Here is a 22,244-nt window from a genome sequence, read left to right on the forward strand (position 1 = left end):
TTTAAAACTGCAACATTCATGATAGACAGGGCCAATGGCAGGTTTATATTCACAGTCTACATCTGTTAAATCAGAGTAGTTGTACTCTATTTGACTGCACACAATAGAAACAATGTGCCCGTAAATGACACCAAAATGTGACAGTAACTCTAAGCATATATTTTTATACATTACTATTTTGGTATAAACATGTAGTTTCCAGTGTGACAGATAGCCTTCTCAGATGTACTCACTTACTTTACATAGATGTTTATGATGATGATAGCATTAAGTGCTTGGCAGGTCGGACTCTGATTGAGGGGGACTAAAAGATATGTTTATTTACTTTTTATGATCTGAGAGTTATTAGAAAAGGGACAAAAAACATGAATAAAACTTAAGAGACTACTCCTTAACCAAAAGCTTTCACCTATTTGCTGAACATATGTGAAACGGAAATTAAACACAAGAGAGACAATGAAGTAAAAAGGTATGAGTAGATATCAGAGGCGATTTGGTAAAAAAAAAAAAGAGGAAGAGAGTGGATACATCAAAGATCAAAAGCCCATTAAAGCCATCCATCAGTCCGGCTGTGGTCAGAGGTGGGGGATCCAGTTATCCCTCTCCAGGGAACAGAGAGATGAATGACTTCCTCACAGGTGGACTATGAGCTTAACAGGAGGGGGGTAGCAGTGAGAGGAGGTGGGGTTTAACCTGGGACTGGGGCAGTGTTGGGTTACAGCTGCACCTCCGGAGAGAAACCGTGACCCCATGGCTTTCTCAGCTCACAGGAAATGTATTTGTTTTCCTAGCCCTTTCCCAGTAATCCTCCTTTCACAGACACACATACTGGTGTGCAGACACGAGCACACACACAGTGACACATACCCACAACAACAACTAATGTACAGATCATCGACACATTTTTTTTCAGCATATAAGCAACCTTAGCAGTATAATATATAACAGAACCGCTATACCAATAGATTAATAGAAAAATTAGCTAATGCAGCTACCAGACAGTTAGTCTGACACAACTATGCTCAATCTACCATCTAATCTAGCCATTAAAAATCCATTTTTAAGAGTCCACTGAACAATCCTGTCTTAGCTATCCTCTGCACCAGTCACTCAAGGCCTGCAGGTAAATGCCTTTCAATGGGAATAAAAAGAAAATACATTAAAAAGAAATGTTCAGAAAAATCAATGTCTTTTTCTGCAAGCCTAGATGGGTTGTACAGAAATAAACTCGGCCAGCAGCAGAGCCATGAGGCGTCTGATCTGCCTACGCGGTTCACCGGGCCACATCCTCTCTGCCTCCACTCAGGGAGAAAATAGCATCAGCAAGCAACACTGCCAGACATTAAGGTAGCCTGTTATTTCCACATACATACACAATGGTTCCCTTACATTGGTTTGACTGCAGTTGTCTACCATAGTGAGACAACGCCAGATATAGTGGATTATTTGCCCTAGATACATTAGCAGGTCCTTTTAAACAATGTCAACAGTTTTTTTTTTCAGTTAAAGCTATTCTGTAACCTTTCATTAGCAACAAAATGTATATTTATTTACCTACTGGTACTGTGACTGAAATTCTGAAACATATTCTCAAGCAAACACATATAAAAAGATCAGCGAACACAATAAGACCACTGACAGGTGAGGTGAATGTCAATCATCTTGCTACAATGAGACCTGTCAATCAAGAGGAGGGACATCTTAGGCAGTAAGTAAACAGTCAGTTCTTGAGGTTGATGTGTTGGAGGCAGGTAAGACCAGCAACTGAAAGGATGTGTGTGGCTTGGACAAGGGCCAGACAACTGGGTCAGAGCATCCCAAAACAGCAGGTCTTGTAGGGTGTTGTTAGAAAGTGCTGATTAGTAGCTACCCAAAGTGGTCCAAGGAAGGGCAACTGGTGAATACTGATACCGATCACAAGTAATCAAGGAGAGTGATAAGCAAATATCTGGAACCAATGTTTGTTTGCAGTAAAAATGAAAAAAGAAGAGTGCGATACTCTGGGAAATGTTCTGCCAGGAAACCTTGGGTCCTGTCATTCACCTACCTAAACACTGTATACTACATACTAGGACAATGCTTCATGTCAATGGTATTAATAATAGCACTGGCATCTTGCAGCAGCAGGATAATGCACCCTGCCACAGTGCAAAAATAATCCTGAAACGGTTTGACGACCATGACAGAGAGTTCAAGGTGTTGGCTTTGCCTTCAAATTCACTCGATCTACAACCAGTCATTCAGCAGTGGGATGCCTGGATGCAGAAGTCTCATCCATGGAGGCACCGCCTCATAACTTCCAGGACTAAAGGATCTGCTTTGAACGTTTTATTGCTTTGTGACAAAGAACAACTTTGGATATCTGTGGAGTCCAGGCCCCCACAGATTATAGCTGTTTAGGTGGCATATGTTAATACTAGGGTGATAACACCAGTAAAAGCAATCTGGTTTTATATTTCATTTTGGATCGGAAGAGTACACTACCAGTCAAAAGTTTGGAAACACCTTCTCATTCAATGCTTTTTATTTATTTGTATTTTTTCTACATTGTAGATTAAAACTGAAGATTAACACTTTTTTGATTACAAAATAATTCCATATGTATTCTTTATAGTTTTGCTGTCTACAATATTAATCTACAGTGTAGAAAATAATTATATGAAAATCACTGAATGAGAAAGTGTGTCCAAACTTTTGACTGGTAGTGTATATCTATGTTGCGTTCAAGTTATGGTCACCATAGTATTACACCAGCTTACACTGCAAAGAATGCAAAAGGTAAACATGAATGAAGAAAATCGATAATGAAACATTGAATCCTTGTATGAGGAATCTGCAGATTCAACAAACAAACTGAGAATTAAAAAAAATACAAGCTGACCAAAAAGGCTGCATTCCACAGATGTTTTTAATAGTCTGTTTCTGTCTCCCTTCTTTCCAGGATCTTATAGACAAGATGAAGACCCCATAAGTGCTCTTCTTTATCTCAACCAAATACTATTTTTATCTCGCAGCCTAGCTTCCACGCATTTCTCCGAACAAGCAGGGAGAAAACACACCATCATTTGCCTTTCAGGTGTCCCAGTAACACCTGTAATAGACCTGCCTTACTATTTTTAGCCACTGCATGGGCCGACTGTCAGCACGTTTTTACCAGAGGCTCTGAGGATACAAGCTGTACCCTTGAGAGAGTACATTCAGCAAGATGGAGGCTAGTCGGATGTGGAGGGCTGGTGGAGGTGACATGCAAGAGGAAGCAAGGGAAGCCCTCAGAGTGAAGGAGAACTGAGGTGAACAGCTCTGAAACAGCTGTAAGATTTCACAGTGTTACAACTGACATTGCAGAGTTATTACTGATGTGAATTCACTCATCACATGAATTAAGACACTAAAAATAACATGTACAGTATTTTAGTAATATGGTATATAAAGCCATAATTTGATGATCCTGACATTGGATGTCATTGGCCTATTTGTTTATGAGGGCTTTTTACTTTAAAGTGCTATCCTTTTAAAAACAGACCGTGATCCAGTCACATGCGTCCATGTGTCTCACTTTTCTTGTATATATTAATTTGAAAAAGAAAAAAAAAGGAAAATGACCCCAGGGACTCCAGTCCTTAAATACTGGAAATTACTTTTAGAACTACAGTAGAAATGTACAATTTTTTTTGTGCTTTCAGGGTTCATATGTTTTGGTCAGTAGACTTCCAAGACTTGTTCTTGATCATGTCTCGTCAATGTGATCAATCTCTCGTATCTCGTGATCTACGTGAAGCAAAAAAATCTTCTCGTCAGGAGGGGACCCTAAAGTGCTTTTTGTAAGTGAGTGTTGCGTAAGCTCGAGATGAAGAGACAAGAGTTACAAGAGGAGAGAAAGGGGAGAGACAGAAAGGGTGACATAGGTGAGGGAGGGAAAGCATGGACCGGAATCTGAAGAGAGAACCCTCTTAAATTAGTGATAAGGCTTGCCCTCTTCTTGTATTTTTGATGAGGAAGATCAAGTTTTTGGACACTTGCATGCAAGCGCGTGAGAGACTGGAGCCGCCACGGGGAGTCTAACAGCAAAACATTGCCTTACATGACATGCGTGGTGTCTAGAGACGAGGTTACGCTTTGACTCTGCTGTCACTGGGGCTGCTGTAAAGTCAGGAGGTGTCAAGTAATATCCCAGTTAAAAATAGTCCAATCAAATACTTCCAGAAGCATATTCTGCCTACTAGGTGGTAAAACCCAAATACCTGCCTGATTCCATGCTTGTCCTTAATTTTCTAAATAGTATGAAACAACTGTTTGGTTATACAACCAGCAAACAGGAGTTGTGTCTAATATACACTTTTAGCTCTGGTTTAGTCTCTACTACTGAGAAAAGCATCGTAATCTTGTTAAATTTTAACAAAACGTAAAAGTTGAAGTTATTGCTCAAAAGCATGTCTTCAACCAATACCCATAGCAAAATATTGTGTTTCAATTTAGTGTTAATTTAAGTTGGAAATTTGCTGTGTGTAAGTTAGAAAGCCAAAACAAAAACCTCAGAGACAAAAATCTGCACAGAACTATAAAGCTGGTTATTAATTTCATGTTTCCAGGGATATGACTGATTGTCTCAAATGACATAAAATCATTTTATTTAATGCTAATATAATAATAATTTAAAGCAAGTTCAAGCGTGTTGCCATTGTAATATTAGATGCATAAATGCTCCGTATGCCTATTTTTAGCTGATTAGGTCTGCAGGGGAGTATGTGAGTAAGAGTCTCTCTGATTCTAACAGCATTTGAGAGAATATAGTATGAATGAATGTGCCCGATTGTGATTCGGACTGAGTGCGCACAAGCGTGTTTTCCGGAGTGCAGCAGTGTGTGTTTGCGTGTGGTAATGTGTTCAAGCGTGAGGGTGTTATGCAGCCTCTGGGAGTCCATGTCCTGGTGGAAAGTGAACCCCCCTCCCCCCTCTGTTACTATCTTTAGCTCATTTCCGTCGTGTCTTGTCACTCGTGTTCTCCTCTATAGCACTTAAATCTGGTATCTAAACCTCCGGGCCATCCAATATCCTGTACTTCCCCTGCACAGGAAGCGAGAGAGGGCTGGGGGCGGGGTCCTCTGTGCACTTGCACAAATATGTATGGCCTTACATGTTCACAGTCAATGGATGCACCTGAATAGAGTTATTAAAAATGAGGAAAGAGCACAGTAAATTAATTTGGTATGCACTTTTACATCAGGCTTATGCACTCGTACACACAGGAGAGTTGGACACACAACTAGAAGACTGACATGCATGCACGTACACACACAGAGGTCTGTGCCAGGAGGCCCGCTGGTAGAGGACACCTTGTCTGGTCAAACTGGCGTCACTGCTAACGTCTGCAGGGACACAAGAGATTGCGCAAGTAACCAAATCTAACCGTTCGCTATCTAATCACCTCTTAAACACACACATGCACACACATGTTTGTACTGCTAATGCTGAGGACTGTTTATCAGCAGGATTGTTCAAATTTTGGCTTAAACATTAGGTCTCAACACCATATAGCTAACCATTGTTAACTAGATGTTTAACCTAAACCTATTCCAACATGCGGCTCTAAACTCAAGCCAAACTGTTGCACTACCAACTTTACTTCAAAACCATATCTTTGAAGAAGGGTCACCTAGCAGCCTGCACTACTCTGGTGGACTTTGATGAACTCACCTCTGTGGACATTGTGGTCCTCATAAAAAGAAGTACACCACACACTCGCACACACACATACACAACTTCCTTAGCCTCATTTCACGCTTGCCATTCTTCATGTGTTTCACAGCTGACTTGATATCTGTTCAGTGCAATGGGATTGACACTCACCGTGTTTCGCCGCCTATTCTTTGCTGTCACTTAACTAGAAGAGACTCAAGCAGACAGAAGGCTGTGCTACATTGCGAGAGATGCTTGGTCACACAGTTCCATAAAAGTATACTTCCTTATACTGACATCAAACAGAGTTCAAAATTGTTTTGTTGTTAAGTTATAAAAGAAGAAATAGTACATTGAGACACATTTATGTTCATGAAAACTAACCACAAAGCATCTTTTAGAAAAAAATTTCTCAAAGATGAATAAACATTATTATTACAGCAAGCCATACATATGACTCCATAAAAAGCAGGCTTTTTTTTTTTTTATTTAAATTTCGACGTCAAAAAAACATTTCAAATTCAGCCAGTTGATGCTCCAAAACTGTAATACCAAAGTGCAGGGCTATGGCTCTACGAAAAAGAGGCATTTTAGAGAATATAGGGAGAATCTTGAAAGCTGAAATCACAAATTAGACAATAAATAGCACTCAACAGTCAGTAAAACACTGATGTTATTTAACCTGATTTAAAACTTCTCAACTGCAAGAGAAGTTAAGCAAGACAATGCTACATTAACATAATCATACTACCAACATACTTATTTATTTCATTGAAATGTGTCATGCTTGGCAACCTAAAAATGGTGCAAGGCTGTGTTTTATTAGCAGATACCGCCTGGTCCCAAAACAGAGAACCCCAACATGGAAACAGCAATTAAATATAACTAAACTACAGTTATGAAAAAAAACAAATTGCACAAATGAACATCATGCGATTCTATTTTAAGCTATTCAGACATTAGACAGTGTTATTAGATTGGGTCAGAAAATAAAGTGTACACTGTCACAATTTTAACAGCAAAGTTATAAGACAAATATCAACAGACTATTCGGTCATTCAGAGATAGCAGCTGATGGACATTATGGCTGCTGATGTGCATTAGATAAGTCACATTGTAGCTACTGGTGTGTCCATCAAAGCTGTATCACGTCACATGAGAGGGGGGGCATCACTGTGGGTCTCTCTCTGCTCTGTGAGGACATAGTGTTTGCTGATAGCAGTCCATTCAGAAGCACTGAGCCCTGCTAGTGCCACCAGCTCACTGCAGAGCTTAATGGCTACTGAAAAGAGATACAGAGAAAGGGAGGAAGGGGACAAAGCTACAGCTGATGTCACATTAGTGTCGTCAAGTCGATTCTGACGTCACCTCCGTGTCCATACAAACTTCCTGAATGCAAGTAAGAAGCCATATAGAATGTAATGTTGCGTGTGCACTTATCCAACATGAAGGCATCCTACTAACCTCATGCTCAGTATTTGCTTTTACCATAAACTAATGCATAAAGACTAATGGTTTGTTTCTTCTTTGTTGATAATATTATAAGTCATTTGTTAAAATTGTACTTTTTGGTTAAAGGGAATACTTTACAAAATAAAAATAAAAAAATCAAAACCACTTTTGGCAAATAAGCTACACTTCATGGTCTAAAATACATATATGGGCAATCAAACATTAAACCTCATATTGGGAAGGCTTCCTACCAGATTATGAAACCTGACTGCAGACTGGGACTAATTGAGATCCAGGAAAGCATGTGGACAGGGTTGTCATTTAAAGCATTAACAGGCTTAAGAGTCATTGGAGTCTAAAAAAGTCAAAGAAAAATGATGCATAAGTGATAAGAGGAGATGGGCCTCAAGACAAAAGGTCACTGATGGCGACAGGAACTCTGAGTACAGGAACTTCCCCATCCAACCACCCACGTACCCACCTCAGGCCATTTGCATCTCCCAGCCCTTCTCCTCTTTCCTCCTCCTACGCTTGGGCCCATTAGGGCGATGGAGGGGAAACACGGATGCAGGGCGGAAGGGAAAGCACTCTGAGGACATCAACAGCGGAAGGACAAGGAAATAACCAGAGGTGAAGACACGAGGAAAAGAGCACAAGGAGGAGAGGAGAGTAAAGATGAGGTTTCCCAGTAATGGATATCAGGTGATGAGTGCTGACAGGAGAAGAGCACTGGGGGCTCCCTGCTCAGAACCAATTTAAACAGGAATGACCCTCACACACACATTCACACTGCAATACCCAGTGACTCATCCACAGACAAACCCCTGAAGCACACATGCACACAGACACACACAAATAACTTTGAGAAAAAATATCACACATGCACCACCACATTCATATATATGCAGCTCATTCACGCAACCAAATTCACACTAATTCAGCAATATACTTACACATTTAACAACACATGCACACACATGCATGGACACACAGGACACTGCAGGAACCAGTGAAGGATGTGCACAAATAAGTCAGGAGCTTTGTGCATGTGTGTTTAAAAAGTGAACACATTTCATTTGAACACAGCTGATGCACAAACAGTGAGTGTGCATGGAAGGCGCAAGTCTTCATCTTGCTATTTTTGGCCAAGAGAAAACTGATGTATATGTATTAACTGTGGGTGACACCAGGGTGCAGGGAGTTAGTAAGTTAAACAGGCAGGCAGAACTCCAGCTAGTCTATTATTAGAGCTGTGGCTGCTGCTCCCTGTTCAGGGCCCCCGGGGGCCCAGGCACTGGCACGTGGATTCCTGCTCTCTCTCCACATCTCTCTGATCTCCACCCCTGCCCCCCCATCTTTCTCTGATCTCTCACAGGCCTTCCCATTCAGGCACGCTTCGGCGATTCATGCAGGGAGCAAAGACGAGCTCCTTCAGCACAGAGAAGAGAAGGAGAGAAAAGGGAAGAGGAAGATGCAAAGAGGATGAAACAGACAAGGAGCCAAATCTGAGACAAACAATGCTGCTGACTACACAAGCAGGCTCAGGTGTAAATGATGTTTTGTTTTTTGTTTTTTAAATCCTTCTCTAAGTACTCAATGAAAAGGCTTGGCAAACACTGAAGAGCAACATGAGAGCCAGAAAGTGTACACTCAAAATATTTTGTGGTCATCTACTGATTAATCAAGTTAACTTTTAAGTCTTAAATGCCAGCTTCTTAACAAGTCTATGGATCACCTGTCACTGAGGCAATGCAAAGGACAGTGATGTCTCTTTTTTTCAAAGTTCTGTTGAAGAAGCTAGATCTTCCGTGGGTAGCAATATTTTTAGATCTATCCATCCATGGTAGGAATTACCAGGCCAAATAACTGCTTATTCTCCTTATTAGTAAGTGTAGTGAGTTCCTGTATGCTAGACAATTTTCCCTAGAAGAGAGCAACCAGATGCACCTTCTTACACTAGTCATGACATGAATAAAAGTGTGAGTTTTCATGGAAAACATGAAATTGTCTGGGTGACCCCAAACTTTTGAACAGTAGTGCATATGCAGATGTAATAGCTTTCTAATATGTTATGCAAATTCTAAGTAAACAGCAGCAAAACATACTTGAAAATACACAATATTGTGGATATTTATAATTTTCCTACATTCAACAATTTGCCAGAAGCAATCCATGACGAGTAGGTTAAAACTCATGTCTTCTTTCACCCATTCTTCTGTACAGCTCCATGAGGTCAGAACATTTCAAACTATGAATGGCTGATTTATAGCTGTGTGTTTACTGGAGTCTTAAACCAAAACCACTTATCGGACTTGGCCATCCTCATTCTAAATGACTTCCACTTGGCTAAGTCCATTCTTGGTTTTCCTCCCACACAGCAGCCAATGGCAGGGAAGGAGTCACTAAGAGAAGTAGGGCAACACACTAAAGAAAAATTACTCCTACAGCTATTATAGGAGGTATAATTTATATATACTTAGTTTTTCAGTGTATCATTTATAGGAAATGGAACAAGGATAAGATTAGATTTTTCTTCTTAGAGCATTCAATGCCAACAAAGTCAATAGAAACTGAATCTCCCCATCATTCCCCTAAACATTGCACAGTGCTCAAAAGACCTTTACACAACTTGACTTCTAGTGTCAAAAAAGTGACGGCACTAAAGGAAAATGATAAACACCATTTCCCTACACGCTCAGATTGTACAGTATTCATATTCAAAAACAAGCTTAAACTCACATTCACTTTCGCATGAATATCAGAAAAAAAGTAATAAGCACATTTCTATCCATCATTTGGGCTGTGATGTAAATAATACTAACATTATATTTACTATTCATCATTAAATGCTACTTTAAGTTACACACTTAGGTCATTTTAAATTATCTAATTTCTATTTTGTTACTTACCAAATGGCAAATGGTTTAATGGATTCATTGCTATGACTGACTGTTTCATGGTGGAGTGTTTAACTGCATAGAGTTTTGAAGCTTAAAAGCCTGTGTGAGTGACGCCTGGATGAGTAATGTGTGAGCTACACAGTGGGAGGTACATTACATTCTCATGTCTAAAGCATGACAAGCTGATGGATAAATTACCAGAATAGGTCATACACACTGCATACATAAATGTACATCTTACGAATCCCCAACTGATCCTTCCATGCAATGCTATTTTTATTCACAACAGTAAGAGGCAGTAATTCCTGGTACCGATGCTGGGACCCTGGTGTCAAGGGGAACAACTGGTGATGCTACGAAAGCTCACATTTTCTCAGATACCAGCCTACAAACAAAATTTCCTGCCAATGACCATTTCTGATCAAAATTAACTCTATACCATTCCACAGTGACAATTATGACAGTGGATACGACATTTTACCACAAAACTGTATGTCTACGGGTCTGTGAAAGTGTGTTGTTTTCCTAATATGCATTTAATCTGTACATTAGGACCTACCTACATCAGTCTCATGTTTCTTCCAGTTTATCTGGGATCAACATTTGCAGAGTAAGCGGATAGCACTAATTTACATCCAGGATTTTACCTTGCAACATAATCTGAACTGGCTACTGCAGTTCATGGACAGGTCACTGCCCTGCCGCCCTAGATGGGCCTTCAGCAACAATAAATAACAACAGAAAGAAATGACCCCAAACACATAAAGGGGTATTCGCAAAATTATATATGAAAAGGCAGTTCAAAAGTCTGCGAAACAGGCCTGTGATGTTAGCCTGTAAAGTATCCTGGAAGAGTAAAACATAGTTCCCAGACAGAGCTGCGCCGTGGCTAACAGTGGCTGCATTTGGCAATACTGACAAAATCAAAACTCACATAGGGAAAACCACATTCTTCCCTTTCAAAGTCAAACAAATTACGAGTTAAACCTGAAAACAGAATGAAGATAGACATATAGAGTCTAATGGACTAATGTTGAACTGGGGACATCTCAACTTGGCCGATGAAGTTCACTCTTACTGAACTGTAATGTGGCTATCAAGATTTTTAAAAAATGAAGCTACAGTTACATTTAAAGATAACCAAGCATTATTTTTTAGCATTTGTAAAATTACAGACATTCCCTGGTATATACTACTGTGTAATTATAATTACAATAGCAATACATTTCTAAACCGTTTCATGGTGAACCACTGTTTTAAGGATACACACAAATTGAACAGTGAAGTACTGCTTTCTGCTGCATCACTGCACCTCTGATAAGTGAACGAACTGCTGTTCATTGAAGCAGGTTTCAGTGCTGCAGCAGGATGGCCAAACTAAATACTGGTCTGCACTGCCACCTGGTGGTCCTCGGTGTAGTCCCTCCAAATAGACAACCTTGACTCCAAGTGTCCCATAAACAACTAGAAAAGCACTCAGAGAGCGCCGTACTCCTCCAAGGTTGTTCATTCCCCCATATGGCATTGTCAGAAATGCAGCATTTTTTTTTTTTTTTTTTTTTTGAAAATGCAGCATTTGTTTATTAGTTATTGAAGATCAGAAATCACGACACCATAGAATGTGGCCATATAGTATAGATGTACCCACAAACAAAACTACCATGTGCTGAGCACAGGTGCGTGTTATGCATGTGTACATTATATACGCTATCTTGCAATGATACAGAAATCTTAAACAAATCCGTGGGTGCAGACTATAAGCTGCATCACTGCCAAAATCTAATCACTTGGTCCCTGTGTCATTTCTGACCGTCCCTGAAAATTTCACCCAAAAACGTTAGTCCGTTTTTGAGTAATGTTGCGAACAGACAGACAAACATATGCCAATCCATACGTAAGCTGATTCATTATTACTCCACCGAGGCTCCACCTCTTTGGTGGAGTAATAATGATAACAAACTTATCATTTCAGTATGTAAGTATTTTGAATATTCTGAGTAGCAGCTGAAAATTGATATCTTTGTATTCTAATGTAAGTGCTTTCAGTGGTACGCAGTTGTTGTGTTTGTTATATCTTAAGAGAAATAGACACATGGAGACATATCACTTAGGTGAGTCGGGAAACAGACACTCTATCAAATGTAGAAATCCTCACAGACTCTGAGAAACACACTGGTATAATGATGTATTATGATGGCTAAAGGTGAGCAGTTTCTCTGTGAGTTTATACTTTCAGTGTAGGCATACAGTGCAATGGTCGACAGGAAAATAAAATCACTGAACAAATAAAAACATTGCCGTTTTCCTCCTGTGTGCTCTACATGGATTCCTTTAGAACACTTTTATGGAGGCTATCCACTGTATTCTCCAGCCCTCTTGAGCTAGGTCACTGACAGGTCACAGATAGCTCAGAGTTTATATGATGTGAAAGGATTGGACTGAGTTGAGTAACCTAAGTACATATCCTGAGTCATTTGGGATTGGCTTGCTTTCTTGTATTTGTGCAACTGTTGACTAAGTGTACTGCATGAGCTTACCACGGTGCTGTGAAAAGCTTGACCCAACTCTATGACATGTGGGTCAGTGGACCGGGTGTCTGCCACTGTTGGACTGATCTATGAAGAAAACAAGTCATTAAAGGCCTGACACTGCGTCCCTATATACAAACGAAGGCAACATTTTAGATTGTCCACTTAACAAATGCAAAGTGAATGATTTTTGTCATCTTTTTCAAAGCTTAAAAATTAACAATATCAAATTATTTCTAAATTGAAATGGCAAAAAAATACAGTTTTAGTACCTTACAGTTGTGATTGTCCATAAGCATACATTATCTTTGGGGAAACTGGAACAATTAATTGATAAGTACCTCTTTATTTAAAAAGTGAAATTCAACTGACCTGAATGGCTGTGGGTTGTGGTTGATGAAGATGGGCTATCCTGGGATAAATATCAGACAGGTGGGGTGGGGGATCTGGGGTGGACCTCCGGCTGTGTTGTTGTAGGACATCCTGATAAGATCTGCTGTCAAAGTTTGTCCTCCACAGCAGCACCTAAGGGACCAAGGGACAATCACAACTTCTGTGACCCAAGGATAACACATTTTCTACTACAAAAGAGTGAACAGTATAACCTTGAATGTATGAGGAGAGTCATTATGTAGTCATAAGGCACAAACCTGACTGTCAGCTCCCCCCGAGGCAAACAGATCTCCCTCTCTAGAAAATGCTACTGTGATCACAGCACCCTGAAAAACATAGAAGGCAATGTTAATGACTAAACATACACCATGACAAAAACAGGCAAACATTGCAAGTCTTTTTAGAGTGCATAGGGCATTTGATAGAGTCTGACGGTGTATGACTATGGGTACACCGAGCTGTGCTATAGCATCACCTTGTGTCCGTGGAGGGTGTAGATGAGACGTCCCTCCAACAAGTCCAGGATCTTAACAGTGCTGTCACTGGAGCCACTGACCAAGTAGTTGTTGGACGGATGAAAGGAAAAACTATTGATTCCTGCGCTGTGGACTGATCCAAAAGTTAAACAATTAAGCCACACTCAGACAGAAATGCATTAAATGACAACTGGAGCTAAAACAAGAAGCAAAAAACATGCAAACAAGCTTCATCACTGAATGGGTAAATTTATTTCTCAGCTAAAACTCTGTTATGCAATTACAGTCATGACTGTAGCTCATTTTTTAAAACACTGCCGAGGATATTTCAGGCAACTGCATGATTGGACATATAGCATCCATTTTTCTGACAAACCTTGATAGTGCTGAATCAGCTTGTTGGTCCGTAGATCCCAGATTTTTAGTGAACTGTCAGATCCTGAGGCAGCAATACAGGTGCCACTGGAGTTAAAACCAACAAATGTTGCTGATCTGGAAAAATAAAAACACTCAGTAAAGTCAGTAGTCTGTAGCACACTAACAGTCAAGTGTTTAAAGTGCTTAAATAATACACAATATGGGAAGACAGAGCAATTTACATATCTTTCACAAAAAATTACAATTCGTGATGTTCTGAAATTTTATCCGCATTAAAAATGTACATTTTGATTTTTCAAAAAGTTTGGAAAGATATTAGTTTTTGCATTAGGAAAGGAAAATCTATGGTGTAATAATCCAGTGATGACTGCGGTTCTGCAAAAGAGAAAATATTATTCCCTAACTAAAACTAATCACATTTCAGTAATAAACCAAAAAGCAACATGAAAGCAAAGTGAAAGCTGAGGGGAACAAAAGGACACTAAAGCAGTTTTTGGGTGGACTTACCCTCCATAGTCGGTGAAACAGTTAATGCAGTGTTTGGTGGTTGTGTCCCAAAGCCGGACAGACCGATCGTCCCCACAGGAGGCTATGAGCCTCCCATCCGGAGAAAATCTACAGCAAGGGCAGGACATGAAAGGCAAATTATACAGAGCTAGTGTATATTCACGTTTTCTTTGCATTGCTCAGACTCACACTCATACAGTTACATACAGTTATTCAGCACTCAAAAAAGTTAAGCTTGGCTTGAGATTTATATCTACTCTTCTCTAAAAGATGGTTCACGTGCGTATTAAAAAGAAAAGTGCCAAATGTTTAGAAGTACACTACTAGTCAAAGGTTTGGACACACCTTCTTATTCAATGTATTTTATTTAATTATTTCATACATTGTAGATTAATACTGAAGACATCAGAATGATAAAATAATACATATAGAATTATTTTGTAAATCAAACAGTGTTAATCTTCAGTATTAATCTACAATGTAGAATATAAAACCAATAAATAAAAAGCACTGAATGAGAAGGTGTGTCAAAATTTTTGACTGTTAGTGTATATAACTATTAGGTTTATTGTCCGTCAGTGAATTCTTTTGTGCAAAAAGTTGATTCCAGATTGCAGCTACGTTTTAAAGTTATTTTTAGGTAAGACACAAACATACAAACATTCCAGAGTGTAAGAGGCTGGATGTGGTGCTGTTGGATACCTAGCACAGCGCACCCAGTTAGTGTGCTGGTTGAGGGAGTAGATGAAGCACTGTCGATGAACGCTCCACACTTTGATAGACTTGTCATCAGATGCTGTCACCAGTCTCTGGCCATCATGGGAGAAAGCAACACTGCGTACAGCGGCCGTGTGGGCTTTAAACACTGTTGACTCGCCTTTCCTAGGACACACACACACAAAATAACAATTCAACTGATTTGAAACCCAAACTGTGCATCAAGTAAGTTTTTTTTCACATTTTAAATCATCTGCAGAGTTGTGAATACAGTGACTGACACCTACATGGAAGGTGTCCACAGTCGAACTGTTCTGTCCTTGGACGAAGTTGCCACCAGAGAGCCAGAGGGGGAGAACTGCACCCCAGTGATGACATCTTGGTGGCCAACAAAGCGAAAAGCCCTCCCCTTGGGAGCCAGATTCCAGATCATCAGGCTCTTATCAACTGACCCTGAGGCTGGAGAGAAGCAAAGAAAGAAAAATTGGGGAGCCAGGTGTTAATTGTCTAAAAATGCAAATTACTTAATAAAGAGCAATTATTGGAATCAATAATGAGCCGTCCAGCTAAAGAGTTAGGGTGAAACCTTAACTTTTTAGCTGGATAGAAAAGCTCTGAAAATTGCTGAGTTTATAAAATCAGTCTGCTGGACACATTGAAGGGGTTTTCATTATTTTGACTACATTGTAGAGCAGCATGAAAGACAACACTAGGAATAAACACGTGGATTTATATAGGAAACATAACAAAATTGTAATTAAAAAAAACATACACTGCTGTTCAAAAGTTTGGGGTCACTTAAAAATGTCCTTATTTTGGAAAGAAAAACAGCTTTTTCCAATGAAGATAACATTAAATGAATCAGAAATACAGCCTAGACATTAATTATGTGGTAAATGACTATTCTAGCTGCAAACGGCTGATTTTTAATGGAATATCTCCATAGGGGTACAGAGGCTCATTTCCAGCAACCATCACTCCTGTGTTCTAATGCTACATTGTGTTAGCTAATGATGTTGAAAGGCTAATTGATGATTAGAAAACCCATGTGCAATTATGTTATCACATGAATAAAAATGTGAGTTTTCATGGAAAACATGGAATTGTCTGGGTGGCCCCAAACTTTTGAACAGTAGTGTACATTTTACTCTTTAGATTCTTGATAGAAGCCAGTTCGTTTTACTACCAGCTTTATACACTCTTATTATTCCGTCAATCAAAAACCTGGAGAGTTTTTTCTTCTTGAAAGAGCGCATACTATATGCTGAGTGCTTGTTGGCTGCTTTTACTCAATTCTGCGCTCCAAGTCATCCTAAACCATGTCAACAGGGTTTAAGTTTGTGATTGCAGAGGCCAGGTCATCTGATGCAGCACCCCATCACACTGCTTCTTAGTCAAAGAGCCTTTAGACCACTATAATACCATCAGTTACAGTTTCAGGTACTTGAGGCTCATCTCCGCACATGGACTTATCTGTGGACATGCACATGTAGCCAAACATTTGCATCCACATGGGCTAGCTATGTGCTACAAAGGCAGCAGAATGCATGCTCACCAGCAGTGCACATGGATAGAATACATAGATGGCGATGTGCTGTGCATGTATGACAGCATGTCTTCCAAGGGAACTCCAAGTGTGGAGAAAATATCTAAATGCAATTTTTCTGACATACATTGCTATTTGATTTGCAATATAAATGTATATATATTTAAAGTCAGGCTTCAGCTTCGTATTCTTTGAGTAATGTGTCCCAGCATCCAACAGTGAGACACTATCAAAAATGTGCTCTCACACAAGGAAGACGCCACGGATTTCTAAAACAACTGATACTACAACATACATCCTAAATTGTGTTTGCAGTTTGCTAGTTGCATTGTTTCAAATTGCAATTTGGATTTGAAATCAATTAACTGTTCAGCCCAAATGGGCATACTATCATTTAAAACAACGTCCTATTTGTGGTGTCCACAGCTGCCTGTGTGTGTCCCCGTGAGGAAGTATAATCCAGGCCTTATAGACCTGGAGGTGTTTTTAGCTCATTGTCATTGCTCATGGTGTATTTATGGTTAAACCGTTTCTTCCTCTTATTAGTCTGCCTCAGTATTTTGCACACATTCTCCCATTCAGTTGATGTTGTGATGTGTACTATAAATTATGGGAAGCACTGATGTGGGTCAACCTGAGGTTGTGAAAACGGTGATTTCTAACGATGGCACCGTTTCATCACAGTGTTTAATGTTTGTTGCTTACTGATCTTCATCTCTTAAAGCAACAATGGGCTGTTGTCTCTATTTAGTTACTCAAGTGGTTCTGGCCATAACATTGGTAAATACAGCAGCCAATAGAACTATTATCTGTATACCAACACGACCTCTGCACAGCAAATCTAATGCTTGATAATGCATTCCAATGGCAAGAAAGTCCACCAGCTAACTTTCAACAGAGCTAAGCTGTTAGTCAAAATCATTCCAGGTCACTGCATCATGACTCTCAAAGATGTTGCCAATAGTGTCAGAGCTGTCATCAAGGTACAAAGTGACTCCTTTGACTAACCTAAAATATCAAACAGATTTTACTTGAATGAGTAGGTGAGTCCAAACTTTTGACCAGTAGCGTATGTTATCATCATAATGAGCCTGACAAAGACACAACATGCTAGATACTCCCATTTCTAGCTGAACAATGTACATGTCCAATATATAAACAGGACAAGCCATTGCAAGCAAGTATTGTATATGAAGACTAAACGAAATTTTGCAGTTATTACTGAAGATCTGATTGTTCTCGAACGCACCAGCTCTAGTGTAGAGTAAAACTACTCTACACTACATGATGACAAGCTGTAACATTGGTGTAAATCAAGTATAAATGTTCAAGCAGGAAACCAATTCTGAAAAAGAATGACACAGAAAGTCCCTCTCCATGCAAGTTGACGGGATTTGCTCCTTAGGTTTGTTGCGTGTGAAAACCTGGAATTTTGAATCCATATTTCTGAGACCATCAGCAGTACAGTGCATTTTCAAGGTGAAAATGCTTATGCATACTGTTTATTTCAAAAAGTTAGATTTCCTTCCATATACGGACATCTTAACAAGGGGGGAAAAAGTATTTTCATGTACGGGAATCTGGAAAATTTTATGTTGTGACTATTTTATCATTATCAAAAAACTGCAGCAACGTGGATTGGGGCATCACAGTTGTCTGTTTTGTGATTCGTTAAGAAAAGACTAAAAACCCATCTCTTTACTGAACACCTCTGCACATGAGCGGTGGTTATTGATAAAGCTTTTACCAAGTTGTTTGCGGTTTGGATTGAAGTCTGCACAGGTGACAGCATCTTTATGGCCCTTAAAGTGTCTCTCCAGGGTGGGATCCTCCTGTAATGACAATAATCTCAATTAGACAATTTGTCAAGAAACGTCTGCAATTTTGATGAAGTAACTGTTTTAAAAGATGTTTGACAGAAAGTTAGCAGAGAAAGCATAAAGTTATTCCAGAGACTACAGAGTAATAAAAAAAAAGGCATCTGGCTGTTGAAACAAGACAAAACTAAGGTAAATTCAATGAACTTGTTAAAGATTTCATTGCTGCTGTCACTAGAAGGGGGTGTTAATTGTATTATGTCTTAATGCCTGGGCTCATGTCTAGTGCAGGCTGTGGTGCTGGGTTGGGCAGGAAGTCCCCTTGGTATGCTGTGTCCCACCAATACAGACAATAGAGACATTCCACTGAGCAAAAATCTTCAGCAGCCGGACAAAGTTATTTGTTAGCAATGCTGTGAGGAGTGAACGGAAAGGAGCTAACGAGTTTGACAGCTCCAAACAGCAAATCCTCTTAGCACAGTCGCAGCTAGCAAACCTGCCGACTCGGCTACCAGTAGAGTTCATGATCACCGTTTTGCTCATCAGCCTTGATAGAAGTATCACAAGTAACATACTTACCATAACAGACGCCATCGTGGCCTTTTGCTAGGAGAGCTAATATTGTCTGAGGGAGATTTGAACGGACCCGCTGCTCTGTACTTCCATGACTGTCAACAGTACGCCTTCAGCAACTTTCTCAGACCTGACATGTCGAACGCAGATATTACGGCACTCAAGTTCACCGTGTTTTATCGACCTAAATTCACATTGAATGACATGAAACGCCAATAAAAACTTGAAAATTACTTACATGTTTGTACAGACAACCAAATATCACTAATAATTTACGTACACCTAAACAACTGCAGCTCTCTGTGGGTTGACTTTGGAAAACTAGCGGTGCTGCATTCACGTGAGACTGTGGTAAAAATAAAAATCAAAGCTTAATATTCCATATAGTACTGAATATATACGACGTTTGCATCAAAGCGACGTAGCAAACATTTACAATTACAACAACAGTATTTATACAGCAAATAATTAGAACTATAAAATATTGTGAAATTTGGAGTTAGCTGTGGAATAACCGCTTGAATATGCATCGGCCGGGGGGACTCGCAGCTCCAGCAAATATCAGTAACATTTATTTCAAGGAATTAAATAAACTTAGATGTATTATTTAGACAACTCAAAACGATAAATGCATAAAGGCATCGGAGAGGAAAAAAAAACAGTAAATCTACAACGACTTAGTATCTGAAAATGTGACTTGAATGCAGCACGTCGTTAAGATGGAGCGTCTTCCGCTGCTAAGCAACTAGCTAGACATAATAATGGACAACGGCTGTGTAGATTCCATGTGCAGTATCGGCTTCTCTGATTGGTCTCTCCCGAGGCACTGACGAATCAGCGCTGCGATTAGACCAGTGCGATTAACGTCATTGAAGGAGACGCCTGGAAAGAGTAGGGACAGTTTCCAGCAGCTTTCAACCTGTACTGGAATTTACAGGAACAAACTAATTTATTAAAATGTTCCCTGGCGAACATATGAGTGTGAACACAGTCTCCAGTACTTTAAATTACGACAGGGCAGACTGTACAAATGCTTTACAGACGATCCGTGATATCTGCTCATTGTTGATTCATTTTACATGAATTCTCCTGTATATCAGTATCAGATCAGTTTGGCACTGTACATAAATCAAAAGACCAAACCTGTCCATCTCATACTATGTAAATACACATAAAACTGTGATTTTTAAAAGGCAAATACAACAGTATAGTGTAACAGTATACACAATAACAGCATTGTTTACTGCTCCGTCAGATATTCAGACTGTCAAGGCTGAAACTTCTGTACAGATGTTGTTTTAACAATCCTCGCATTCCTCGGCAGAAATGTTGGTGTTGTGAAATACTTAAAGAATTCAATCAGGCCAGTGTTAATAAATCAGAACTACATATTGTCTGCAGTTCATGATGTGTGATCTGAATGTATTCAGCCTCTCTGATAAACATAAACCACACATGTTGAACAGACCTTCAAAATCAATGGACAAAATTAAAATCCCTGCATATCAGCTGAAATGAAAAAAGTTTCTCTCAAATGTCAGTATAGCTCACCAATAGTAGCTGTACAGGATATACTGTAATGTAATGTTATGGATTTGCACATCGTCTGTCTGCGATATCTGATAATCCATGGAGCATCTGACTGGTTGCACCTCCAGCTCCTCACAGATGTCGCCCCTTTCAAGGCACAGGAGGAACCAAGGAAATCTCCTCTACTGTTAACTCAACACTACATAGCACTCTGTACCTCAATGAATACTACCACAGTGTACACAACACAGGATATCTATGTCACAGTTTGGTAGACATACCTCATCGTGAATGTCTCATAAAGTTGTGACGGCGTATACTTTTAGCCTGTACTGCTCCTCTGGCAGATGCTGAGTCTGCATTTTCAGTTTTTGGTAGAGCAGAATACAGCTGCACCAATCACTTTATTAGTTGTCAACTACTAATTTAACTGCCAGCTATTTTGATAATCGAGAAATTGGTTTAAGTACACTACCTTTCAAACATTTGGGACCTCCCAGGCAATTTCATGTTTTCCATGAAAACTCACACTTTTATTCATGTGCTAACATAATTGCGCAAGGGTTTTCTAATCATCAATTGGACTTTCAACACCATTAGCTAACAACAATGTAGCATTAGAACACAGGAGTGATGGTTGCTGGAAATGTTCCTCTGTACCTCTATGTAGATATTCCATTAAAAATCAGCTGTTTCCAGCTAGAATAGTCATTTACCACATTAACAATGTCTAGACTGTATTTCTGATTAATGTTATCTTCATTGAAAAATATGTTTGTTTGTTGTTGTTTTTTTTGTTTTTTTTTTTAAATGACATTTCTAAGTGACCCCAAACTTTTGAATGGCAGTGTACATTTTTTTTTAAGACAAAAAACTCCAAGTTCTCTGATTCCAGCTTCCTAAATGGGTCTCTTTTTCTGGTTTCTTTCCTCCTTCACTGCATATCTTTGGGGAATGATGAAAACTGAGGATATCATATTTGGCTTTGAGAAAGATTGATTGGCATTGGTCACTATTTTTTGGGGGGATTTTATAGACCAGACGACTGATGTATTATTAACTGAGTCTTCACATTAATTTACAGTGAAAATAATCATTAGTTGTGTCCATATAGGAGCGTACTGCCTTACAGGGGTTGGATGACTTCTCTGTCTAATTCAAAAGTTTGTGATTACAGTTGCTGGCAGGTTAGGTCTACAAATTAATCAGTACTGTATAGTTAAATAGTTACTTCACTCAGATTGCATTGTTTAATGTTCTCAAGTTTTGAGATTTTCAGGAATCTTACAGATGTAAGAAATTCTCTTAAAAACACATCTGTACAGAGAGAAATTGTAGATATAAACCCTTATTGTGTGTACAATGTTACATATGGTTCCATAAACACAGGCTTATACCGTCACCCTCTGTCACACCCAACAGTCACTGCCTTAACCACAAGCACACCTGTAACCCTGCACACACCATACACTATCTGCACCCAACATGCTGTGCATCAACTTTTTTATCCCTTAAGGCATCTGCGACTCCTCCACCCTCCTGTGTGCGGAACGATGACCTCCCCCGATCTGTTCTTAGCATCTCTCCAACTTGAACAGGAACCCCACGAGTGTAATTTTATGTGTGGCCTCCCCGGGGGCCACAGTCCAAGCCATTGTAATGGCAAAGATTTTAGGTCAGTTGAACCTTGTGGGGAGGACAGATGGAGACAGGAAGTAGAGCAGTACTGGGGTAAACCACTACAAGGGGAG

General features: G+C 39.6%; 1 protein-coding gene across 2 annotated transcripts in view; it reads right to left on the reverse strand.

Moving 5' to 3' along the window:
- The window catches only part of poc1b (POC1 centriolar protein B), a 53,052-nt gene extending 33,732 nt beyond the window's left edge, over positions 1 to 19,320 (reverse strand). Inside the window, exons 1-11 of one of the 2 annotated variants that reach the window (XM_023276611.3) lie at positions 19,202 to 19,320; positions 18,970 to 19,093; positions 18,321 to 18,405; positions 15,315 to 15,486; positions 15,013 to 15,192; positions 14,311 to 14,418; positions 13,802 to 13,917; positions 13,425 to 13,558; positions 13,207 to 13,275; positions 12,929 to 13,081; positions 12,566 to 12,643 (exon numbers count right to left, since the gene is read on the reverse strand). In XM_023276611.3, the coding sequence (XP_023132379.1) occupies positions 12,566 to 12,643; positions 12,929 to 13,081; positions 13,207 to 13,275; positions 13,425 to 13,558; positions 13,802 to 13,917; positions 14,311 to 14,418; positions 15,013 to 15,192; positions 15,315 to 15,486; positions 18,321 to 18,405; positions 18,970 to 18,984 (1,110 nt within the window). In that variant the 5' untranslated portion in view covers positions 18,985 to 19,093; positions 19,202 to 19,320. Of the gene's footprint in view, positions 1 to 12,565; positions 12,644 to 12,928; positions 13,082 to 13,206; positions 13,276 to 13,424; positions 13,559 to 13,801; positions 13,918 to 14,310; positions 14,419 to 15,012; positions 15,193 to 15,314; positions 15,487 to 18,320; positions 18,406 to 18,969 lie in introns of both variants that reach the window. The other variant, XM_055007610.1, reaches the window with a different exon arrangement.
- Between the last annotated feature and the right edge of the window lie 2,924 nt (positions 19,321 to 22,244).

The sequence above is a fragment of the Amphiprion ocellaris genome, chromosome 3, assembly GCF_022539595.1.
Source record: "Amphiprion ocellaris isolate individual 3 ecotype Okinawa chromosome 3, ASM2253959v1, whole genome shotgun sequence".
Classification (NCBI taxonomy): domain Eukaryota; kingdom Metazoa; phylum Chordata; class Actinopteri; family Pomacentridae; genus Amphiprion; species Amphiprion ocellaris.